The 20,628-nt window shown below is 35.4% G+C and overlaps 1 protein-coding gene across 1 annotated transcript in view; it reads left to right on the top strand.

Moving 5' to 3' along the window:
- The first annotated feature begins 3,952 nt into the window (after positions 1 to 3,952).
- LOC134665887 (transcriptional regulator ATRX-like) overlaps positions 3,953 to 20,628 on the top strand; it is a 32,114-nt gene continuing 15,438 nt past the window's right edge. Inside the window, exons 1-8 of the mRNA XM_063522918.1 lie at positions 3,953 to 4,093; positions 4,989 to 5,126; positions 6,215 to 6,403; positions 13,433 to 13,516; positions 14,504 to 14,608; positions 15,035 to 16,805; positions 16,869 to 18,649; positions 19,203 to 19,304. Coding sequence (XP_063378988.1) covers positions 4,069 to 4,093; positions 4,989 to 5,126; positions 6,215 to 6,403; positions 13,433 to 13,516; positions 14,504 to 14,608; positions 15,035 to 16,805; positions 16,869 to 18,649; positions 19,203 to 19,304 — 4,195 coding nt within the window. The 5' untranslated portion in view covers positions 3,953 to 4,068. The remainder of the gene's footprint in view (positions 4,094 to 4,988; positions 5,127 to 6,214; positions 6,404 to 13,432; positions 13,517 to 14,503; positions 14,609 to 15,034; positions 16,806 to 16,868; positions 18,650 to 19,202; positions 19,305 to 20,628) is intronic.

The raw sequence follows: 20,628 nt of genomic DNA, 5'->3' as shown, positions 1-20,628 counted from the left end.
CGGACAAAACACGAGGAGAGCTTCGGTAAGCCAGCATGAATAATTACATTATATTATATGTAGGTATATTTCTATTGTTCGGGCATTCATTTCTTGATTTGACTGTCAAATATAAAAACCGGCTAAGTGCGAGTCGGACTCGCGCACTAAGGGTTCCGTACCATTACGCAAAAAACTAAAAACAAAAACAAGGTTGTTGTATGAGAGCCCCACTTAAATATTGATTTTATTCTGTTTATAGTATTTGTTGTTATAGCGGCAACTGAAATACATCATCTGTGATAATTTCAACTGTCTAGCTATCACGGTTCATAAGATACAGCCTGGTGACAGACAGACAAAAAAACGGACAGAGGAGTCTTAGTAATAGCAGGGTCCCGTTTCAACCCTTCGGGTGCGGAACCCTAATAAAGAATGTATTATTCTAGCCTAAAAAAACCGGGCAAGTGCGAGTCGGACTCGCGCACGAAGGGTTCCGTACCATAATGCAAAAAAAACAAAAAAAAAAGCAAAAAAAAAACGGTCACCCATCCAAGTATGTACTGACCACTTACCGACGTTGCTTAACTTTGGTCAAAAATGACGTTTGTTGTATGGGAGCCCCATTTAAATCTTTATTTTATTCTGTTTTTAGTATTTGTTGTTATAGCGGCAACAGAAATACATCATCTGTGAAAATTTCAACTGTCTAGCTATCACGGTTCGTGAGATACATACACCTGGTGACAGACGGACGGACGGACGGACAGCGAAGTCTTAGTAATAGGGTCCCGTTTTACCCTTTGGGTACGGAACCCTAAAAACGGTCATTAACAATGATTTTATTGATTTTCAGGAGCCTTCACAAACTGACAGAGGAACATGTAAATCCGATGAAGATAAAAAAAATGAGAGTCAAAATGGCAGCACAAATATTCAGCCACAGCGTGGCAACTACCGCAGATCATTTGATTGCCAGAGAACTCTTGGCCGAGGAGTGTCGGCAACTGATTACTCCAGTGCTTTTATTTGACCAACTATTTGATAGTTTAAACACTGGCACTTTCCATGAGCCCAATGGAAAAAAATTCCGAGGAGCAGTAAAAAAAACACGGATCATCATAAATTATGGAGAAAAGCAATATTATTCTTCAAAAACTCAAAATTTATAGCAAAAAAGAAACACGGCAACAAAATCCGATTAGTAGAGACGACAATACCAACAACTAAAAATATTATAAAAACTATAGAGGGAATGCAGGCGATTTGGAAATTATTAAATCAAAAATATTCTTTGGACTGCATGTTAACACGAAATTTTAATCAGGACCCGGTTGAAATTTTTTTTGGAAATATCAGGAGTTTGGGGGCAAGAAACAACTCACCAACCTGTACTTCATTTGAAGGTGCATTTAAATCGCTACTTTTAAATAATTTTAGTTCGCATCAGTCTATTAATGCAAATTGTGAGGAAGACTTCAATTCTTATTTACAAAGTTTAGATTTTTTTTTAAATGAGAAAAAGGTAACAGATAAGTCGCCAAAAAATACACAACTTGAAATAGGCGAAAACCTAGTTGAAACATTAGTTAGTACAACAACAAATAACGCCTATTCCTCTACGCAGGCGCGATATGTTTGTGGCTGGGTCCTGACTAAATGTTTAAAAAAAATTGTAAAAACATGTGAAGTATGCAGAGACACTTTGCTCGCGAAAGATGACAAGGGAGAGGATACACTGATGCAGGCTAGGGAGTATTCTAAAAAGCGATGGCTTTGCTATCCTTCCGATGCACTCTATAATAGTTTTCGAGAAATTCAAGACGCAACAGTTACTTATTTAAAAACAAATTTAACAAAAAAAAATCTAAAAGAAAATATAATGTTTTTGACGGATTCATTTATTTCCTTTCCCTCTAACTGTGAGGAGCACAGAGAATCTTTAAAACAATTCTTCACGTCTACGACGATTAATGTCTTAATATTTAGTTGGTGCCGCTCTATTAATAGGATCTTGTCGGGAAAAGTAACGTACAGAGAGGACGATGATCCATTAAAGAAAAACGCTCAAATCTATTATAATACGCATAAAACTAAGAAATAGTATATTAAAATAATACAATTGTAACTAATTAAGTATATCGCTTCACTTCATACAACAGCAATGACCCTCTTGCAGAGCATGGGAAATGAAGTAGATTATTTCCAAATCACGTGCATTTCCTCAACAGTCTGTCTTTACAAAATGTTTAGTTGTTAGTAAATATTGTGGTTTCTACTTGTCGTCTCGGATTTTATTGCCTCTAGATCCCATTTGTAGGTCATTCCAGTGCCTCCAGAGTGTACCAGCAGATTTCCAGGAATGAGCTGAAGCAGACTGTTAGAACTGTCACGGACTCGCATGAGTGAGGCAGTGCGTCTATCGCAATGAACGCGTCCACTCCTCCGCAAACATCCCCGAGGCGCTACAGTAACGTGGCAGTCCCATCAGCATGCGGAAACCATTATTGTATTGGACACGCAGGGCATTGAGGGTCTGCACGCGTAAAAGGACTGGCAAAAAGCCTTAAAAAGGGTCTTTTGGACATCCCTGTCACACCGTGCAAACCTACACGACAGCATGTTGCACCTTACTGACACTGCCCTGCGCTCCCTTTCTATGTCAGCATCATCCTGGAGGTCTTCGGTAACCTAGTGCCTAGGTACTTGAACTGTGAAACTCTATTTAGAGGAACACCACATAAATAAACAGCAGGAACTGACGTATACTCCTTTTTGCCTACCTTGAAAACGAGTAGTTCGCTCTTCTTGGTGTTGTACATCAATCCATGGGCCACGGCATATTCCTCACAGATCTTTGACAAAATAAGTTATGTTTTTGCTTTGTAATTTAGACGGTGCGAGAATTCGCATGTGTATTTCGTATATTGACTAGGCCGTTGACTGATTACTTTGGAGCTTTATGACAACAGCTACCTGTATATGTAACTGAAATACTGTGCCCTTTTATAAGCTCCATATGTGACGTCCCATGGTCAAAGGTACCTTATGGCGGTTATGGAGTTATGCATACAACAGTAATCTACAATAAATAAGCTATCGATAACATAAAAGATAAACCTCATAAGTTGTATAGTTACAGAGATATGATTTTCTGAAAATAATGTTGTGAAATGAGCAACTTTATGATAGAGAAGTTTTAAGTTTAGCCGCCTAAAAACTATGTTCCTGAAGTAAGTTACATAGTTGACTACAAATAATAATACCATATACATCTGAGATTAAAAAAATGTTGCGACTTGTTCTGTAATAGAATCCTTTGATATCGCCTGATTTATGTGTAAACTAACCAATCTCTTGAAAATAATGTTTTCTTTCATTTTCACGATTGATTGGAATGAGCTCTCAAGATTTAAATTTATCTATTAGAAAACGACACTGAGAGACAGTTTAAGCAAAAAAAATTTTATGTAATGTTATGTGTACCTAATATGAGTAAAATAAACGTCTTTGAGTTTACGTTTGACTTTGAATTATATATTGCACTTTTTTCCTTGGCTGTACAGTGAACTATATAAGTGGTATTAATTTTTTCACCTGATTTTCTTGCAATTAGCTGAAAAAATGGATTAATCTCATTGTAGTTCACTTTACAGAAGCTTCAAAACTATACCATAGGATTTACCGCGAAAAACGAAAATTGAAATGTCGTTATTTGCCTCTTAATCGCTATTTCTGCGCACATAATATGCACTTACATGAAATAGCGATTGAGAGGCAAATAACGACATTTCAATTTTCGTTTTTCGCGGTAAATCCTATGGTATAGTTTTTATTTGTATGCATGTGTGCACTGTGCACGCACACATACGTAAAGGTTAGTTGAACAAAAATCCGCTTGTGGCGTTGGTGTAGACGTTTTTTGACATTTACTCGCGAGTTGGCTCTCTTTTCCTATACATACTTATTATACTCTTTGGATGCACCATTCCGATTTGAAATCAGTTGGTTCGTTTGCACGTGTTTGGAGATCGACTTAATAGAAGATATTTAACTACATTTAACAGCAAATTAGTGTTTACTTACACCATGGAAGAAGACGTTGGCGTTAAAGGTACGTATTTTTGAGTGATTCGTCAACAATACAGGTTGAGACTTACCGTGAACATGCGTGGTGTATCCGTCATTTACAGATTTCGGCTACGCACGCTTTTCTTTTGCGTAGTAAATATATTACCTTAGCAGGATCACCTGTTTAGACTAGGAAACACTCGAATAACTAACCATCTCTGTCAGTGCCTGTTCTCTAACAAAAAGCATATTAATCAAAATTGTAAATACTGTTCATGGTTAAAAAAATTATTCTTCATTCCCTATGAATAGTAATAAAATTATGCAGTAACACGACCTACAGTTTGCCCGAGTTGAAAGGGTAAACTGTACAATAATTAGTTGATTTAGTTCAAAGTTGCTAAATAATAAAAATTCTTAAATGATTTCTTTAAACTTCAATATTATAATATTATGCAGTGTGGAAAGATAAGTCGGGCCCTGGAGGGAAACTACCTTAAATCCTTAAGCTGGCTCATTTTACTTAAAGAAGACATTCATTTATTTTTAAAAGGAAACAAAACTGCATTCAAAAAGATTTTCTAAAACTCGCTTGCCTCGCCCGGGACTCGAACCGACTAAAAATTCCAAAAAATAAAATTCGCAATTTTATTCTACTAGTCGATACAGTTAATGTTAATGATAACATTTCGCCAAGAAACATTAGGTCTTACACTCGTCTATTGTACAAAATATCCATAAAATATAATATTCCGTACTCAAGATTTTTTTAGACAAGCCAAATTGAAGAAAAAGAGAAAAATCTTTAAATGCAGTTTTGTTTCTTTTTAAAAATAAAGGAATGCCTCATTTAAGTAAAATGAGCCAGCTTAAGGATTTAAGGTAGTTTCCCTCCAGGGCCCAACTTATCATTCCACCCATACCAATCATTACTTCAGTAACAGTAACAAGACTGAGACGGCGGATGTCTGTGGAACAATCTGAAGATGGTGGGTCCCCGGCACCCTCAACACCAACCAAGAAGCGTGGGGGGAGGCTGGCAGCCAAACCACAACTGGAACTCATTGATGAAAATGGTAAGTTATAGACTCTTTGTTAACTTGTGTGAACTATTCATCCTTTGCAAGAATTATGTGAATAAGAGCTTATTCCAGCCTATAGTTCTTTTAGCATTAGAAAGAAGGTAAGCGATCTTGACATGTCTTTTATTTGAAAAACGCTTTTTAAAAATCGGTAACTATTACTTATGAAAGCAGAAGAATATAAATGATTGTATTAGATTCATAATTGATACACATTTGCTGTGCTTATTTTTAAAATATGTTTTTCAATAAGGCCTAGTTTTCCGTCTGGGTTGGAAGGTCAGATGGCAGTCACTTTTGTAAAAACTAGTGCCTACGTCAAATCATGGGATTAGTAGTCAAGCAGACACCAGGCTCCCATGAGCCAGGGCAAAATGCTGGGATAATGCGAGGAAGAAGTTTTTGAATAAAAAGACACATCAAGATTGTTTACCTAATTTCTAATGCTGAAAAAAACGAACTATAGGGGCTAGGCCATAATTATTTATGTGCCATTGTGAAAGTTGCATAAATTCCAATTTAAGGGTAATCTCTGTATCTTGTACAGTTAGCTGTAATTGTACTGAAAAAATATTTGTGAAACCCAGAAGATAAAAGCAATTCGTTTTATTCAAATGTAGTGTGCTGATAACACATTATCAATGGTTTAATGTTATTGACACCAAACTTAAACTTTTTACTTTGTTTTGATGAATTAATAACTTGAATTCAAACCTAACTGAAAAAGCAATCTGTAATTACACATGACCTAACCAAAAATTGCTGTTTACCTTAATTTATTCTTTTAATTATCAATATAGTAAATTTTAAGGATTGCTTTACAATAATGTAAGAAGTATTAGTGGATAATTTGATTTATTTTTATGTATTTCTTATTTTTAAGTAATAATTGTAATCATTGTCATTATGTAAACAGTTTATTACAGTATTAGGTTATTGAAGTCAATATTAACCCATGGAGCATCCTACTGTCACATATGTGATAGTAGTTCCATACTACTATGATACTGGGATGCTCCAGCACTCCTTTACTAAAATATAGTATTATTTTTTATGTTTAAAACTGACACACATTATTTCAGCCCAAGTGAGCAGTCCCAGAAAGACCAGAAGGAAGTCCTTAGCCACAGAGGCTGAAGAGAAAACGATCACACCATCTAGGAGGAGCGCCAGAATCAAGTCCAACAGCAGCATTGTGTCAGAAACACTGTCGGTGACAGCAACAGACTCTCCTAGAGCCAAAAGAGCCGCCCGGAGAAACTCGCAAGCTGGTATGTTTAATTGCACTAGTCATTTTATTTTCTTTGTAAATGTTTTACTGCAAACAAAAATGTCAGTTGGAACTCACATTATAACTAGGGCTCGCGGTCGTGTCCGTGATTCGTGAACCCGTAGCCGTGCGCCCGGTTTCGTGAATCACGGCAACGGTTTTCTGGTCCGTTCCGCACGTGACATTCGGTTACGTGAAATTAGGGTACGTGAATCCGTGTAGATCCGTGTAGGCGTGATCACGGCTTCACGTATCTTAAGAACACGCCCCGGTTCGGTCCGCCCGCGACGTTGAGTGAAGATAGATACGATGCGGTCTCTAAGAGCTACGAATAAAAATGTATCGTGAGTTTTTTATTCATAGTTCTAATTCCGTTTCATTACTTTTGAAATAAAATTTATTTCCAATAGTACGGCCTTTTAAATATTAATCAGTAATAAATTAAAAGAACCAAGCATTAATTACAATGAATAGCTACTTTAATAAAAGGGTTGCTAAAATAATACAACAACACTGTATGGGGTACAAAAGGTTTATTAAAATAATTTGCTCAACTTTAAAATAGATATATTATAATTTATAAATCAACAAAACCACACAACAACGTTCTGAACACTTATTTATCCATAAATCAACATGAAGTAAGTATATAATTTCTTAATTTAGAAATAATTACAGTTATAAAAATGTCAGTAAAACATAACACATTAATATTTAAAAAATAAACTGGATAATATCACATTAATGTCTAAATAAATATAGACATCTAAGACTAATAAAATAAAACGTATAACCAGACAGGTAAATTTTCTTAAATACTTAACTAAAACTTTTTGAAAAATTTGGTGCATTGATGAAATATTGATTGATTGACAGGACAATTTTAATAGATGAATTTAAAACCTAATTAATAACGTTAACTTAAGCTAAATATAATTATTTTACATGTCTAATTAAAACTTCGATTTCTTGGTTACAAATCAGCTTTCAATACCTACTCTGTGAAACTTCACAAAGTTCGGTAAATTTAAATAAAAAAAAATTAAAATCAGATCGGTGAAAATTTAGAACAAGATACAAATAAATAATTACATATTAATATGTTTCTAAATTAAACACCCTCTTATCGCTATTAAAATAATTACACAACAATAATAAAAACAATAAATATCTAGGTATATTATTAATCTAGCATTTTTTTGTTTTGATACAAAAATACCAATAAAGAAACGTTTTTGGGAAGAAGACAGCTACGTTTTGCTGTAACGATGTTACCCGCTGTTGAAAAAGTTCTTTCCGAACTTGCGGAGGTAGCTGGTATACATAAATAGTTTTTTGCAATGTCTGCAACCGCTGGGTATCTTGCTGCTCGCAATTTCCACCACTGAAATGGGTCCATGTCAAATCGAATCTGTGGTTCTGCTAAATATGTATTAAATTGCTCTAAAGGATGCATATTAGAGTAACTTTTTGTGTTATAGATGTACTCTAATGCACTTTTAGTAGAATTTTCATCAGCTTCCGTAGACTGTTCTCTGTCTTCAATAGGTACACTGTTCTGTAATTTGGCCATGACTTTATTTCTTATAAGCTGCCTAGCGTCAATATGTTCATCACACAAATCTTTGTATCGTGGGTCGAGCAGAGATGCAATTTGCCGAGCATTAACTTCGCAGTCTTGATTCCAGATTAATTTAAACCGCTCTTCTAGTTCTGTTTTAATTATTAATTTGACACCTTTAGCGGTTTCGGAATCAGTGTCGTCGTCATTTAAATGATTTTTTATTATGGTTTGAAGCAGTGGTCGCACCATTGATACCGGTGAGTGTGCATCTGAGCAAAGTAAATTTGTAGCCACTTGAAGCGGTTTTAGAATTTTCACCAATTCGTCAATTAAAAACCATTCTGCTTCGAACATTTCTAGACGATGTGCGGTACTTGGTAGTGTTTTTGTGCGATCATTTAACACGTTCATTACAGGTATCCTATTTACCAGTAGACGGTCAAGCATCTCATATGTTGAATTCCATCTCGTTTTGCAGCTTTGAATTAGATTAAGCTGCTTCATCTCTAGTTGTTCTTGCATCGTTTCTAATTCTTTGGTTGCTACATTGGAATGACGAAAATGTCCAACAATTTTACTTGCCTTGCTGCATACATTTGCCACGTTTTCCATGAGAAAAGATTTGTTAACAGCTAGTTGAATACTGTGAGCAGCGCAGGTCAAATTGTTTTTTTCTAACACACTTGATGATGAAACAGCGTTTACTATATTTGTGGCGTTATCTGTCACTACTGCTGAGAGGCTCGACGATATTCCCCATTTATCGGTGATTTCGTTTATTTCTTTGGCAATATTTACTGCCGTATGCCTTTCTTCCATCTCCTGTGTACTTAATGTCATTGATTCACAATTCCACTCATCATCTATAATGTTTGTTGTACACGTTAAGTACGACTCCTGGGTGCGAGATGACCAAAGGTCTGCAGTGCATGCTATGCTCTTGGCTTTTAACAATTTTTCGCGTATTTTGTCGGTTAGTTTATCTGCTAAAAGATTAAGTCTTCGTTTCAAAGCATCTTCTTTTATTATTTTATAGCCGGGTTCGATAACCGCCATAAACTGCTGGAAGCCTTCGCTTGCTGTGAATGATAAAGGTAGCTGATTCACAGCAATTAATTTTGCTACAGCTTGGTGAATGTTCTCTGTTCTTTCAATGCTGCATGATGTACGGTCGCAAGATTGACTTTGGCGAAAACGTCTCCGTTTTTGTACATTTGATGGCACTCTACCTTCACTTTGCTCGCTGCCGCCGGAAACCGCTACATCGCTTGGGATTGTGTCATCGTCAACAGATGATTGTCTGCAATTGAATTAAGTTTGAACGTTCAATTTATGTGATTATCATTCTTCATAAAGTTCCTATACTTTTTTCCTGTTTAGTGTTTCAAAAACACATTGCTTTATTACGTAATTAGCTAACCTAACAACATCTTCTAATGACCATATAAATATTAAAAATCTTTTATGTTTTAGATAAATAGACTGACTTGGCCATCGCATGAATGTACTTATCTCACAAGTAATACACATTACTTTAGTCTCGTCTTGGTAAAAAATAATAACGTTTAAATTAAACATTCAAACTGTGCAAACAGTTTTTTGGGACGTTGTATTTAATATTAAGTCATTGTCCATTGCATTTTATTGAAATACATAATAAATAAACCTGATGAAGCGTTTATTGGATACTTTATTCGTGAGGGTGGGAAACAGGAGACAATTGTGATAAATTATTCATCATATTAACGCCTTGATTGTATAGTAGGGTGGAGCGAATTTGGCAAGTATCAAGATTTCGCTATCTAATAGTACTTAAAAGTTGACTAGTTTTTTCTTAATACTGTAAAAATAATAAAAAAATCTAGCAACATTCTTTTTATCAGCGCACAGCCCATTTATAAAAAAAATGTTTTTTTTTCTAATATTTATTTACTTACAGATTTATTTTAATATTTTTAGCTTAATTATAAGTAAACTCACAGATCAATCGAATATTGACAAATAAAACCCTGTATTCACACAAATTGTCGCATACCAATATATCAAAATAACACATATACGGCTTACACATGAGGAATGCAAGTTAACATATAAAAAAAGGGTTTTTTTTTATTTCCTTTATATCAACTATACAACTATATTGATACGACGATAGGTGTTTTTTTTATTATTAATTAATAAGTACCTAGTCGTAGTGAACGTTCTCTTTTCAGGCTGAACACAAAACATTTATCAAATAATACCTAGTCTTAAAAACATAAATGTTGTCAATTATTAATTGTACCTCATAGGTATAATTATAATTTCCGATGTCTCATTTGGAAATGTAATTTTTTTTTTAATATATAAGCAATTTCTTTATTTCAAATAACAACAATGTGTACAAAAATAAATCTATACTAAACTAAATTAAATTAAATCTAAAAAAGGCCCCCGCGGTAAGGTCCCCAAAACTTTACTCTTCATAATATTCTATACTTTCATTTACATCTTATTTAATATAGTGAAAAATTGTACTTACTCGTTGGATGTCGTGACAGGAGCTTTCAAGTGAACTGCCGTCAAATGTCTTCCGATAGATCCTGTAGTACCACCACGACAGGAAAACTCATTATTTGTGCGATCATTGCACAAGGTACAAAAAGCTGTATCTCCGACTCTGGTGGCATATCTCCACACCCAACTTCTCTTCATTGTTAATAGTTTAAACACACTATTAGAGTAACACTACAAGTTGCCTCCAGAAACTCGCGAACTAAATTGACAGGTCAATGTGCACAAATGATACCACAGTTTGGCCAGTGCTGTTCATATCGATATTTTCAAAAAAGTTTGGATTAGAGAATATCGCGAGAATTCACCGCTAGCGGCGCTACTGTTGCGCGGTCAATTAAAAAGTATCTTTAAGTATATTTAAGTAATTTAAATAATTTAAATAATTTTACAAATGTTACTTGGTATTTCGATAATTGTCCAATTTTATAGTAATAGATACAAGGATATTGGATAAACATATTGTAGTTCATTATATAAATATTTTATTTGTTAGGAAAACTTACAGCTAGAGTAAGTATGTTTCATTCATTTAATTAATACTTAACAGAAAAAATGTTTTCTCTTGATTTAATAATAACAACCAGTAGCATAGCGTTGCTTAAGTTCATAATTATAATGATACTTACTAGGGAGTTTTACACCTTATATTTAATATAAATATAGTGCAATGCAACGGGCAGGTCGCTAGTTTTGACTAAAATCAATAGCTGATTATACAGAAAACAGAATAACCCCATAAATTATTTAGATATAACCATTATATTCAAATCGATGTAAAAAATACAATTTAAGTTTAATTCACACGTAAATGTTTGTCCGGCGAAAGTCCCGTATTCAATATACTAAGTGGTAACTCAATTCAATAATATTACATACTTAGTCCTTATTTATTTTTCTCCCGGGCGTGTCGAACCTACGAGACGTGCGATAAGTATTCAACGGAACCGAGCCCGAAGCTCACGCAGGTACGGGCTACGTATCATGGCGTGTCACGGCGTGTCACGTGAATCCGGACGCGAACGCAGGTACGAGGTACGTACCTTGCCGTGTTCGTGAAATTCGTGATCTTAGTACCGCCGGGCTTAAGAACCCGTAGCTACGGATCGGCGTGTATCACGGATATCAGGAGCCCTAATTATAACCATACGTCGTCGGACTATAGGGGGCAGTTTGAGGGCAAGGTAAGGTTTACAAAAAAATCTTAACTTACGAGTATTATAATGTATCTAGTATTTGTAACATAGCCGTGTTCATAGAACTTGACATGCCCAGTTAACTCATTTGTTTTGTTCCTTTCTCACAGCTGCAAATTGTCTGAGTGACGGATAAAGCCAAACGAACTTTTTCGCCATTTTGACTTATGTGTAGTCCAAGTACGTTTATAAATAACGCAGTTAGTTGCTATGTTATTTGGAATTTCACATTATAAATACTAGGTACCAAATACTAAGTACAAATACTCGAAAGTGAATTGATTGATTTGCGAACCTTACATATCATTCTGACATGCCACGAAAACGCCCGCTGGAGTCCGACGTATGATTTATAACTCATGATAGCTTTTAACACCATGCTATGCCACTAAAAACTTGAATTGATACAATCCAAGGCAAGACTGATTATATATTTGACTGTAGGACTCTACATAATTAACTTTTTTTTGTTCATGTGCTTTAATTGGTTATGAATTTTATGACTGAAGTACAGATGTAGTGCATAAATAGATAATAAATAGGGCTGTTGACACATGTTGAATTTTATAACTAAATCTAATTAAATAGATAGAAAATGGGCAATTTATCACAATAATTTGGAAACTTAAAAAATATGTATATGGGAATAATAAAAAACTACAAGACCTCAAAGTTTCTAAATAATTATTTCTTTAACTTCCAGATAGGAAAAAAAAGGTACCATCCTTACATTTTATTTAAAAAAATATTGTATGCCAATAATATACGCAATATTTCACCGACAAAATCGCAATTTGCTTGTTTTCCATACACAGAAACGGCTTCTAACGTTACATGGTGACGTCACGATGTATATTGTCATTTTGTTAGAAGCTCTTCGTCAGTAAAGTGCGGGTGCTAGACATTGACCATCATTTGTGACTTTTGTATTTCTTTAAGTTAAGACAACATTTTATCCCTAAATAAAAAATCTGATCGATTGATAACATTCATAAAAAAACCGGGCAAGTGCGAGTCGGACTCGCGCACGAAGGGTTCCGTACCATAATGCAAAAAAAAAAACAAAAAAAAGCAAAAAGAAAACGGTCACCCATCCAAGTACTGACCCCTCCCGACGTTGCTTAACTTTGGTCAAAAATCACGTGTGTTGTATGGGAGCCCCATTTTAATCTTTATTTTATTCTGTTTTTAGTATTTGTTGTTATAGCGGCAACAGAAATACATCATCTGTGAAAATTTCAACTGTCTAGCTATCACGGTTCGTGAGATACAGCCTGGTGACAGACGGACGGACGGACGGACGGACGGACAGCGAAGTCTTAGTAATAGGGTCCCGTTTTACCCTTTGGGTACGGAACCCTAAAAAATGACAATTACTCTATTGTTTTCCATCGTATTTTCTTGGAAGCGTTCATATTAGTCATGCTGGAGAGCAGCATGACTAATTTTGCTGAAAGCAGTTGACTGAAGTCAACATACTTTTTTTTAACAGTACTTTTTGTATTGTGACTGACTGAAATAGCAAGACACGTTCGTACGTTTCCGTGAAAATACGATGGAAAATTTAATAACCGTGCACTACATCACATCTGTATCAATTACTTTATTGGTTACTTTTACTAAATTGTGTGTGTTAGTTTTACATAACAGAGTGTGTGTTGTGAAACTTGTGACTGTGACCACATACAAATTTGCATGTTATCAATTTAATCTTCAGGAAGTGATAATGATGGCCCGGCAACTCCCGTCAGGCAGACGAGGAGAACTAGAAAAGATTCCACTTCAAGTGTCGAGAACCTTGGTGAGAACTTGATTTTTAATATAGTATGTAATCAAGACAAAAATAGCAGCAACAATTTTATGAAAGAATGTGTTATATTTGGGGTTAAACATCCATAACTCAATTTAGATGACACTGCAATCTTTTATCGACATGTAGAATTATCATGCATGCAATTATAGTCATGTTAGTGCATAATAAATTAATAACTTAAGTGAAAAGTGGAATCAAGCAACTTGGTTTGAGGTTAGTTAGGTACTGTACGGATATGATGGTCGTTCTTGTCTACGTGACAGCGTGATAAAATGGTATCCATCACTTTCTATCTCACAGTGTACAAAAGTGACAGTTATTTTATCACATGGATAAAGCTATCCATAATACGCCGACTGGTCTTGGTTGTTGTCTGTAACAGCAGTTGTTGAACTGCATTGAGACCCTCAAGCGGCATTGATAAAGGTTAACTTTATCTATGCTATAAAATCGAATGCAGTATGGTATGCGGCATGTGACAAGGGGTATGACTTGTTGAATCGCACATGTACAATAATTTGGAGTATAAAATAGGCACAAAACTCATGACTGCTGGAAAAATTACAGGGAAATTTTTATTTTCTGTCGCCATGCAATTTGAGCTAAAAACAAAGTCAAGACTGATTGATATACATATTTAAATTTGAATAGTATATTAGTATCACTTAGTGTATGCCCAAACTATAATACAATAAAACGGGCAAAGAATAATATGGTTCCAGAGTCTCTCTTGTATTGATAATGATAATGATTACAGACATAGGAATCCGCGGGTCAAATTGTAAATTAAGACTTTATGTTTGTGCACTTATGGTACTAATTACACAACAAAATAGATAAAAAATAGTTTTTAGTTGCCTAATCGTTTTAAAACAGCCTAAATTTTGTTGTAATTAGTATCATAAGTGCACGAACATAAAGTCTTAATTCACAATTGCCCCGCGGATTCCTATATGTCTGATAATGAATGTACAGGTACTATATCCGTCCCGTCACCGCGGTGTTGGTCAGACATCATCGGGGTGGCGCGCCCGGATCAAGTAATACTGCCGTTGGCGGCGGATACCAGCAGCCATGAAGGTGCGAGTCAAGGCATATCCCTTGCCACACCAGATAATACATTATTTATGTTTTTTACATGGTGACATTTAACTACGTGTCTCCGTATTTAGGATGAAAACTAAAAACTTACGGATACTAACGACAGATTGCTTAGATTCTAGGCTATGTCAAGGGAAGGCCAAGATCTCAATTAAAAAGTACTTCTTTAGTTTTCCCATTGTAGAGAAATTTGGAGCGATTCCGCGTTTGCTGCTTCGCTGAGCTAATCGCATTTCATGACAGGAGGATCTAAGACGTTATTCTTGTCTGGGACTCAGATACACAAGTGGCCCTGGGTGAAAATTGAGATTTTTTTGCAAAAATGTTAAAATATGTCAAACTGCTTCCTTCATTTTGGTACTGATGTTTGAATACTTCTTAAATCGTAACTCTTCTCCTTTTCAGAGACCAGCACCGTGATCAAACCACTACCAGTAGCAGAAATGGTAATTGAAGAAGAACCAGAGAATGAAGTCCAAAAAGCAGATAACAAATCTAACTCACCCCTTTCTGCAGCTGATACTGAGGAATTGTCCCCCAACAGTGCAAGAAAAAGTAAACGACTTTTAGAAAAAAGAAACAGAAGAAGTGGATCATATAAAACGAACCAGGACTCAAGTACTGTAGAAAATGAAAGCTTAAACATTTCTATTGGAAATAAGGAAGCTGATTTAGTATCCCAAGATTGTCCATCAAATAAATCGGTCAAATCCAAAGAATCGAATGACGATCTTTCTGAGTCTAATATGAGCTTGTTGAAAAAAATTGAAACTGAATCGAAAATAAATACATTAAATCACAACAAAAGCACATCAGCTTTAGATACTGCTGCAAATGATAAGACTAAGAGAATTAGAACAGAATCATGGCCAGCAGTCATAATATCTGAAAAAGACATTATTAGTTTCAGTGACAATGAACTCTCTAAGAAACGTAAAGGAAAATCAAGTAGAAATACTTCCGGATTAAATGTTACAGATAGCCCTAAGATTGACAAATCCAATACATCCATAACTGATAAAAATACTTCACACTCATTTTTAGACACATCTTCAAAAAGGAAGAAAAAGAAAGGTGACACTAACAGTGAAGATAATTCAAAACCCTCTGATGATAGTAACATGTTGCAAGTGCTAGCCCCGAAAGAAGACATCAATACTACTAATGATATTGCCAGTGAAAAATCTGACAATGGAGATGATATGGCAAAGTTATTTGAAAACACGCCTGGCAATGTGCAGGCCACAGTATATTTCGAAGATTCAGACTCAAACAGTGTTGGCGCCCCAACTAATAAAATTGAACATTTAGATAGTGAAGATCAATGTGTTCCTGAAGTAAAACACGATTTCCAAGAAAAAAATACACCTAATGAACTTAACGGAAATGATAATATTATTCTATCAAATCAAGTTGATATAGAAAATGTTCCTAGCGCTGAGATAAGTATCCCGAAAATAATTTGTGATGATGTTAACGACAGTTGTGAGCCAATGGATATTGATGAAACCATTCATGAAGAAATTTTACAGAAATCTTTGGAAACAACACAACAGTCTAATAAATCTTTCAATTTGTCAAAACATAGTATTATAGAAGATACTAATGGCTCTAAGAGAAAATCATCAATTTCAAACTCTGGTACAAACACTCCAGATTTGTCGATAAATGATAAGAGGAAATCGTCATTATCCAACTCTGGTGTAAACACTCCAGATCTATCGAAAGATAACAAGAGAAAAACGTCAATATCCAACTCTGGTACAAACACTCCAGATTTGTCGAAAAATGATAAGAGTAAATCAACAATTTCAAACTCTGGTGTAAACACTCCAGATTTGTCGAAAGACAACAAAAGAAAGACATCAATATCCAACTCTGGTACAAACACTCCAGATTTGTCGAAAAATGACAAGAGAAAATCATCAATTTCAAACTCTGGTGTAAACACTCCAGATTTGTCAAATGACAACAAGAGAAAGACATCAATATCCAACTCTGGTACAAACACTCCAGATTTGTCGAAAAATGACAAGAGAAAATCATCAATTTCAAACTCTGGTGTAAACACTCCAGATTTGTCAAATGACAACAAGAGAAAGACATCAATATCCAACTCTGGTACAAACACTCCAGATTTGTCGAAAAATGACAAGAGAAAATCTTCAGTTACAGAGTCTATTGCAGATACTTCTTCACACCAAGCTAAAAACGACAAGAGGAAATCTTCCACTTCAAGCTCTGGGACTGATACTCCAGATAAAACCAAAATTGATAAAAGAAAATCATCAATTTCAAACAGTACTGCACACACTCCAGATTTATCTAAAAATAATACTACTAACAATAAAAGCACGTTGATATTATCCCAATTAAAAGACATATCCTCTACCTCGGATAACGTCAAGTCACCTAAACAACCAACAAATGATTTATTATCGAAATCAGACATTAATGAAAAAAGTAAGAAGAATAAAATATCATCTAAAGGCAATCTTTCTTTGAATGATGTTAAAGGAACACCAAAGCAAAACGCTATTCCAAAACTGACAATGCAGACTAGTACTCCTATTACTACACAACAGCTCGGTATCAAAACAAAAACAGAAGAACAAAAGCAAGAAGGTACAAAGAAAAATAAATCTAACTTTTCCGAATCGATTGATGAAACTGATTCTTCAGAAGAGGACAGTGATAATGATGAATCTTATGCACGTTCAGTTGAAAAGAATAAACACATTGACGATGAAGCCGAAGAAGCAAGTGATGACTACGAATCGGGGGACAGTCAAGATGAAGAGGACAGAAGGTACGAAGAAGAGAATGAAATTGTACAACGAGGCGAAACTCTAACCTCAGATGACGATATGTCTAATGACACTGATTATGAGAAAGATTCGTTTGTAGTAAGTTCAGATGAAGATGATAATGAGTTGCTTTCTGGCTCTGGAGATGACCTCTCAATGAGTGATAAAGAACTGACAATGAGCAAGAAAAGCAAGAAGAAGTTTAATGAACGTAAATTAAAAGAACAAAAGAATGCATCTAGAGAAATGTTTGAATCACGCCACAAACTAAACTCTTCGGATCAAAAATCGCCGACTCCTAAAACCAAGAAAAATCGAATGAGAATAGACTCGTCCTTATTAGCATCTGATGAAGAAGTAGCAGTTAACCCTAAGAAATCCAATCGCATGCGTTTGGATTCTACTCTCAACGAAAGTGCCAAACTGGAAGATACCAATGTGTCATTGAACAAAAGCATTAAGAATAAGTCTAAGCAAGGCTCTGCTCTTGATACCAGTGAAAGACAAGTAGATACCAATTTATCGCTCAAAAAGAACAAGTCTATGCATGACTCTGCTACTGATGAAAAGGAAATAACAGTCTGCAGTGCCAGCACCATAGACAATGCGGATCCCTTGCAAGTGCATGTAAAACAAGAACCTAAGACACCCCAAAAAGATATGAACATCTCTGTTGTTCAGTTCACTGACCGGGAAGAAATCGAAAATGTACAAATAACAGAAGGCCATTCTATTATGAACCAAACTGGTAAGGACCCGTTACAAGCTACGATGGCTTGTGAAGATACTTCGGACAGTAGTGAAAATGAAGAGATCTTGCAGAATTATGACTCTGTACTGAATGAACTAAACAAAGACAAGAAAACTAAATTCAACAAAAACAATGTTTCTTTGAATAGTGGCAATACAACTAAAAGAAATCAAGTTGAGCCAATAATCGATCAATTGAACTTGACCCAGACTAAAAAATCAAAGAAAAACAAGGATACCAAGGGAGACGTTTCAGATTCAAAAATAGTTAAAGTTTCAAAGGAAAAACAAGAAACAGATAATGAAGACTCCTCTGATTCAATCGACCTACAGTTACTGTTTTCTGAAGATAATTGTGGCAGTGACGATGAACAGATGTCGCAGAAAAACAAGGCAGATGACGACAGTATGTTTATCCCACTAAAAAAGACCCCTGGAAAAACAAATATTCGGGAAAGTATTGGTAAGTTTGGCATTTTTTCCGTGTAAATCGTTTGTTATTAGTATGTAATATTGTAGCTCCTAATAAATTTATAATAATTTACTAACATTTTTAACTTCGCGACTTTTTTGAAACTCTTGCAAGCTAGTTGTTGTTGTTGTTGTGTGCACAGGAGCCATATTTACCTTTTACCAAACAAGATTCGTAATAGATTCCTTTTTTGTTTCTGGTTAATCTGGATGTTAATTACAGTGTTACGAGCGTCCCATGTAAAAGATTAACATTATATAGCCATCATCATCATCATCATCTCAGCCATAAGACGTCCACTGCTGAATATAGGCCTCCCCCTTGGACCTCCATACGTGCCGGTTGGAAGCGACCCGCATCCAGCGTCTTCTGGCGACCTTAACAAGGTCGTCTGTCCATCTTGTAGGTGGACGTCCTACGCTGCGCTTGCTAGTCCGTGAACATTATATAGTATAAAAGCTTATTTAATATGATTGTTTATTGCACAATATTGCTATTTTGTTAGAATATAATTATTTTCATGCCATTTTTTTATATTTTTCAGAAATGAATGCATCCCAGCAAGATACTACTCTAAACGAAAGTAGTAAAAAGAAAAAGAATCGAAAATCTTCAGTAGGACCAGCAGAAACAGTTGATGAGCAAGGTTTGTATTATTAATGGTTGCTTCTATGGACCGGTCTAGCCTAAAAGTCCATTCCAATAGAACTTGCAATGTATGTAAACAAACCGCCATATTGAAATTGTCTCTGAATGATGACTTTGCTAGTGATGGGCAAGAGTCTTACTTAGTCCTTTACTTAAGGCCGTAACACACTATCGCACTGCATCACGAACTGGTGCGTTGCATCCATAAGTGAGAGCGAGAAACAGATATCTCTTTCTCGCTCTATAGTTCGTTTTTTTGCATTAAAAAGAACTTGAAAGAAGGTAAGCGATCTTGACATGTCTTTTAATTGAAAAACGCTTATTAAAAATCAGTAACTATTACTTATGAAAGCAGAAGAATATAAATGATCGTATTGGATTCATAATTGTTACATATTTGCCGTAACTTATTTTTTGAATGTGTTTTTCAATCAAAAACAAAGACATAAAGATTGTTTACCTTATTTTTAATGCTAAAATCGAACTATATATCACTTATGGGTGCGACGCACCAAGGTCGTGGTGCGGTGCGATAGTGTGTTACCATTTTTAGGGTTCCGTACCCAAAGGGTAAAACGGGACCCTATTACTAAGACTTCGCTGTCCGTCCGTCTGTCTGTCACCAGGCTGTATCTCACGAACCGTGATAGCTAGACAGTTGAAATTTTCACAGATGATGTATTTCTGTTGCCGCTATAACAACAAATACTAAAAACAGAATAAAATAAAGATTTAAGTGGGGCTCCCATACAGCAAACGTGATTTTTGACCAAAGTTAAGCAACGTCGGGCGTGGTCAGTACTTGGATGGGTGACCGTTTTCTTTTTGCATTTTTACCCGTTTTTTTTTTGCTTTATGGTACGGAACCCTTCGTGCGCGAGTCCGACTCGCACTTGCCCAGTTATTATGTCAAACCATATCGAATAATTAAATACCGAAAGTAAAAAACAAGTAGATACATATTTTTAATTTGTTTAATCACGATTCTTCACGATCAGAGGAAAAAACGGTACTAGAAGATGATGTATCACCAGTATTTATTATAAAAGGTGCCATTATATCATCTGTAGCCCTATCGATGATGCCGTCTAAATTTTTCATTTTATTCTCTTCCTCTATGACGTGATCCACGCATTTTTTCCACTGGTCTGCTCCGATTCGCGATAAGCTTTCTGCCAACAAAACCTTCAATTCTGGCATCTTGAAGGTTTTATTTCTCCGCCCAACGTAACCTTTTACCTGTGCCCATATCAATTCAATTGGGTTTAATTCGCAATTCCGTTATCCCTCTTGATTTCGACAGTTCATCGACGAACATTTTT

Source organism: Cydia fagiglandana, chromosome 7 (assembly GCF_963556715.1).
Source record: "Cydia fagiglandana chromosome 7, ilCydFagi1.1, whole genome shotgun sequence".
NCBI lineage: Eukaryota > Metazoa > Arthropoda > Insecta > Lepidoptera > Tortricidae > Cydia > Cydia fagiglandana.
The sequence above is the reverse complement of the archived record's forward strand: the minus strand, read 5'-3'. Positions and strand labels throughout refer to the sequence as shown.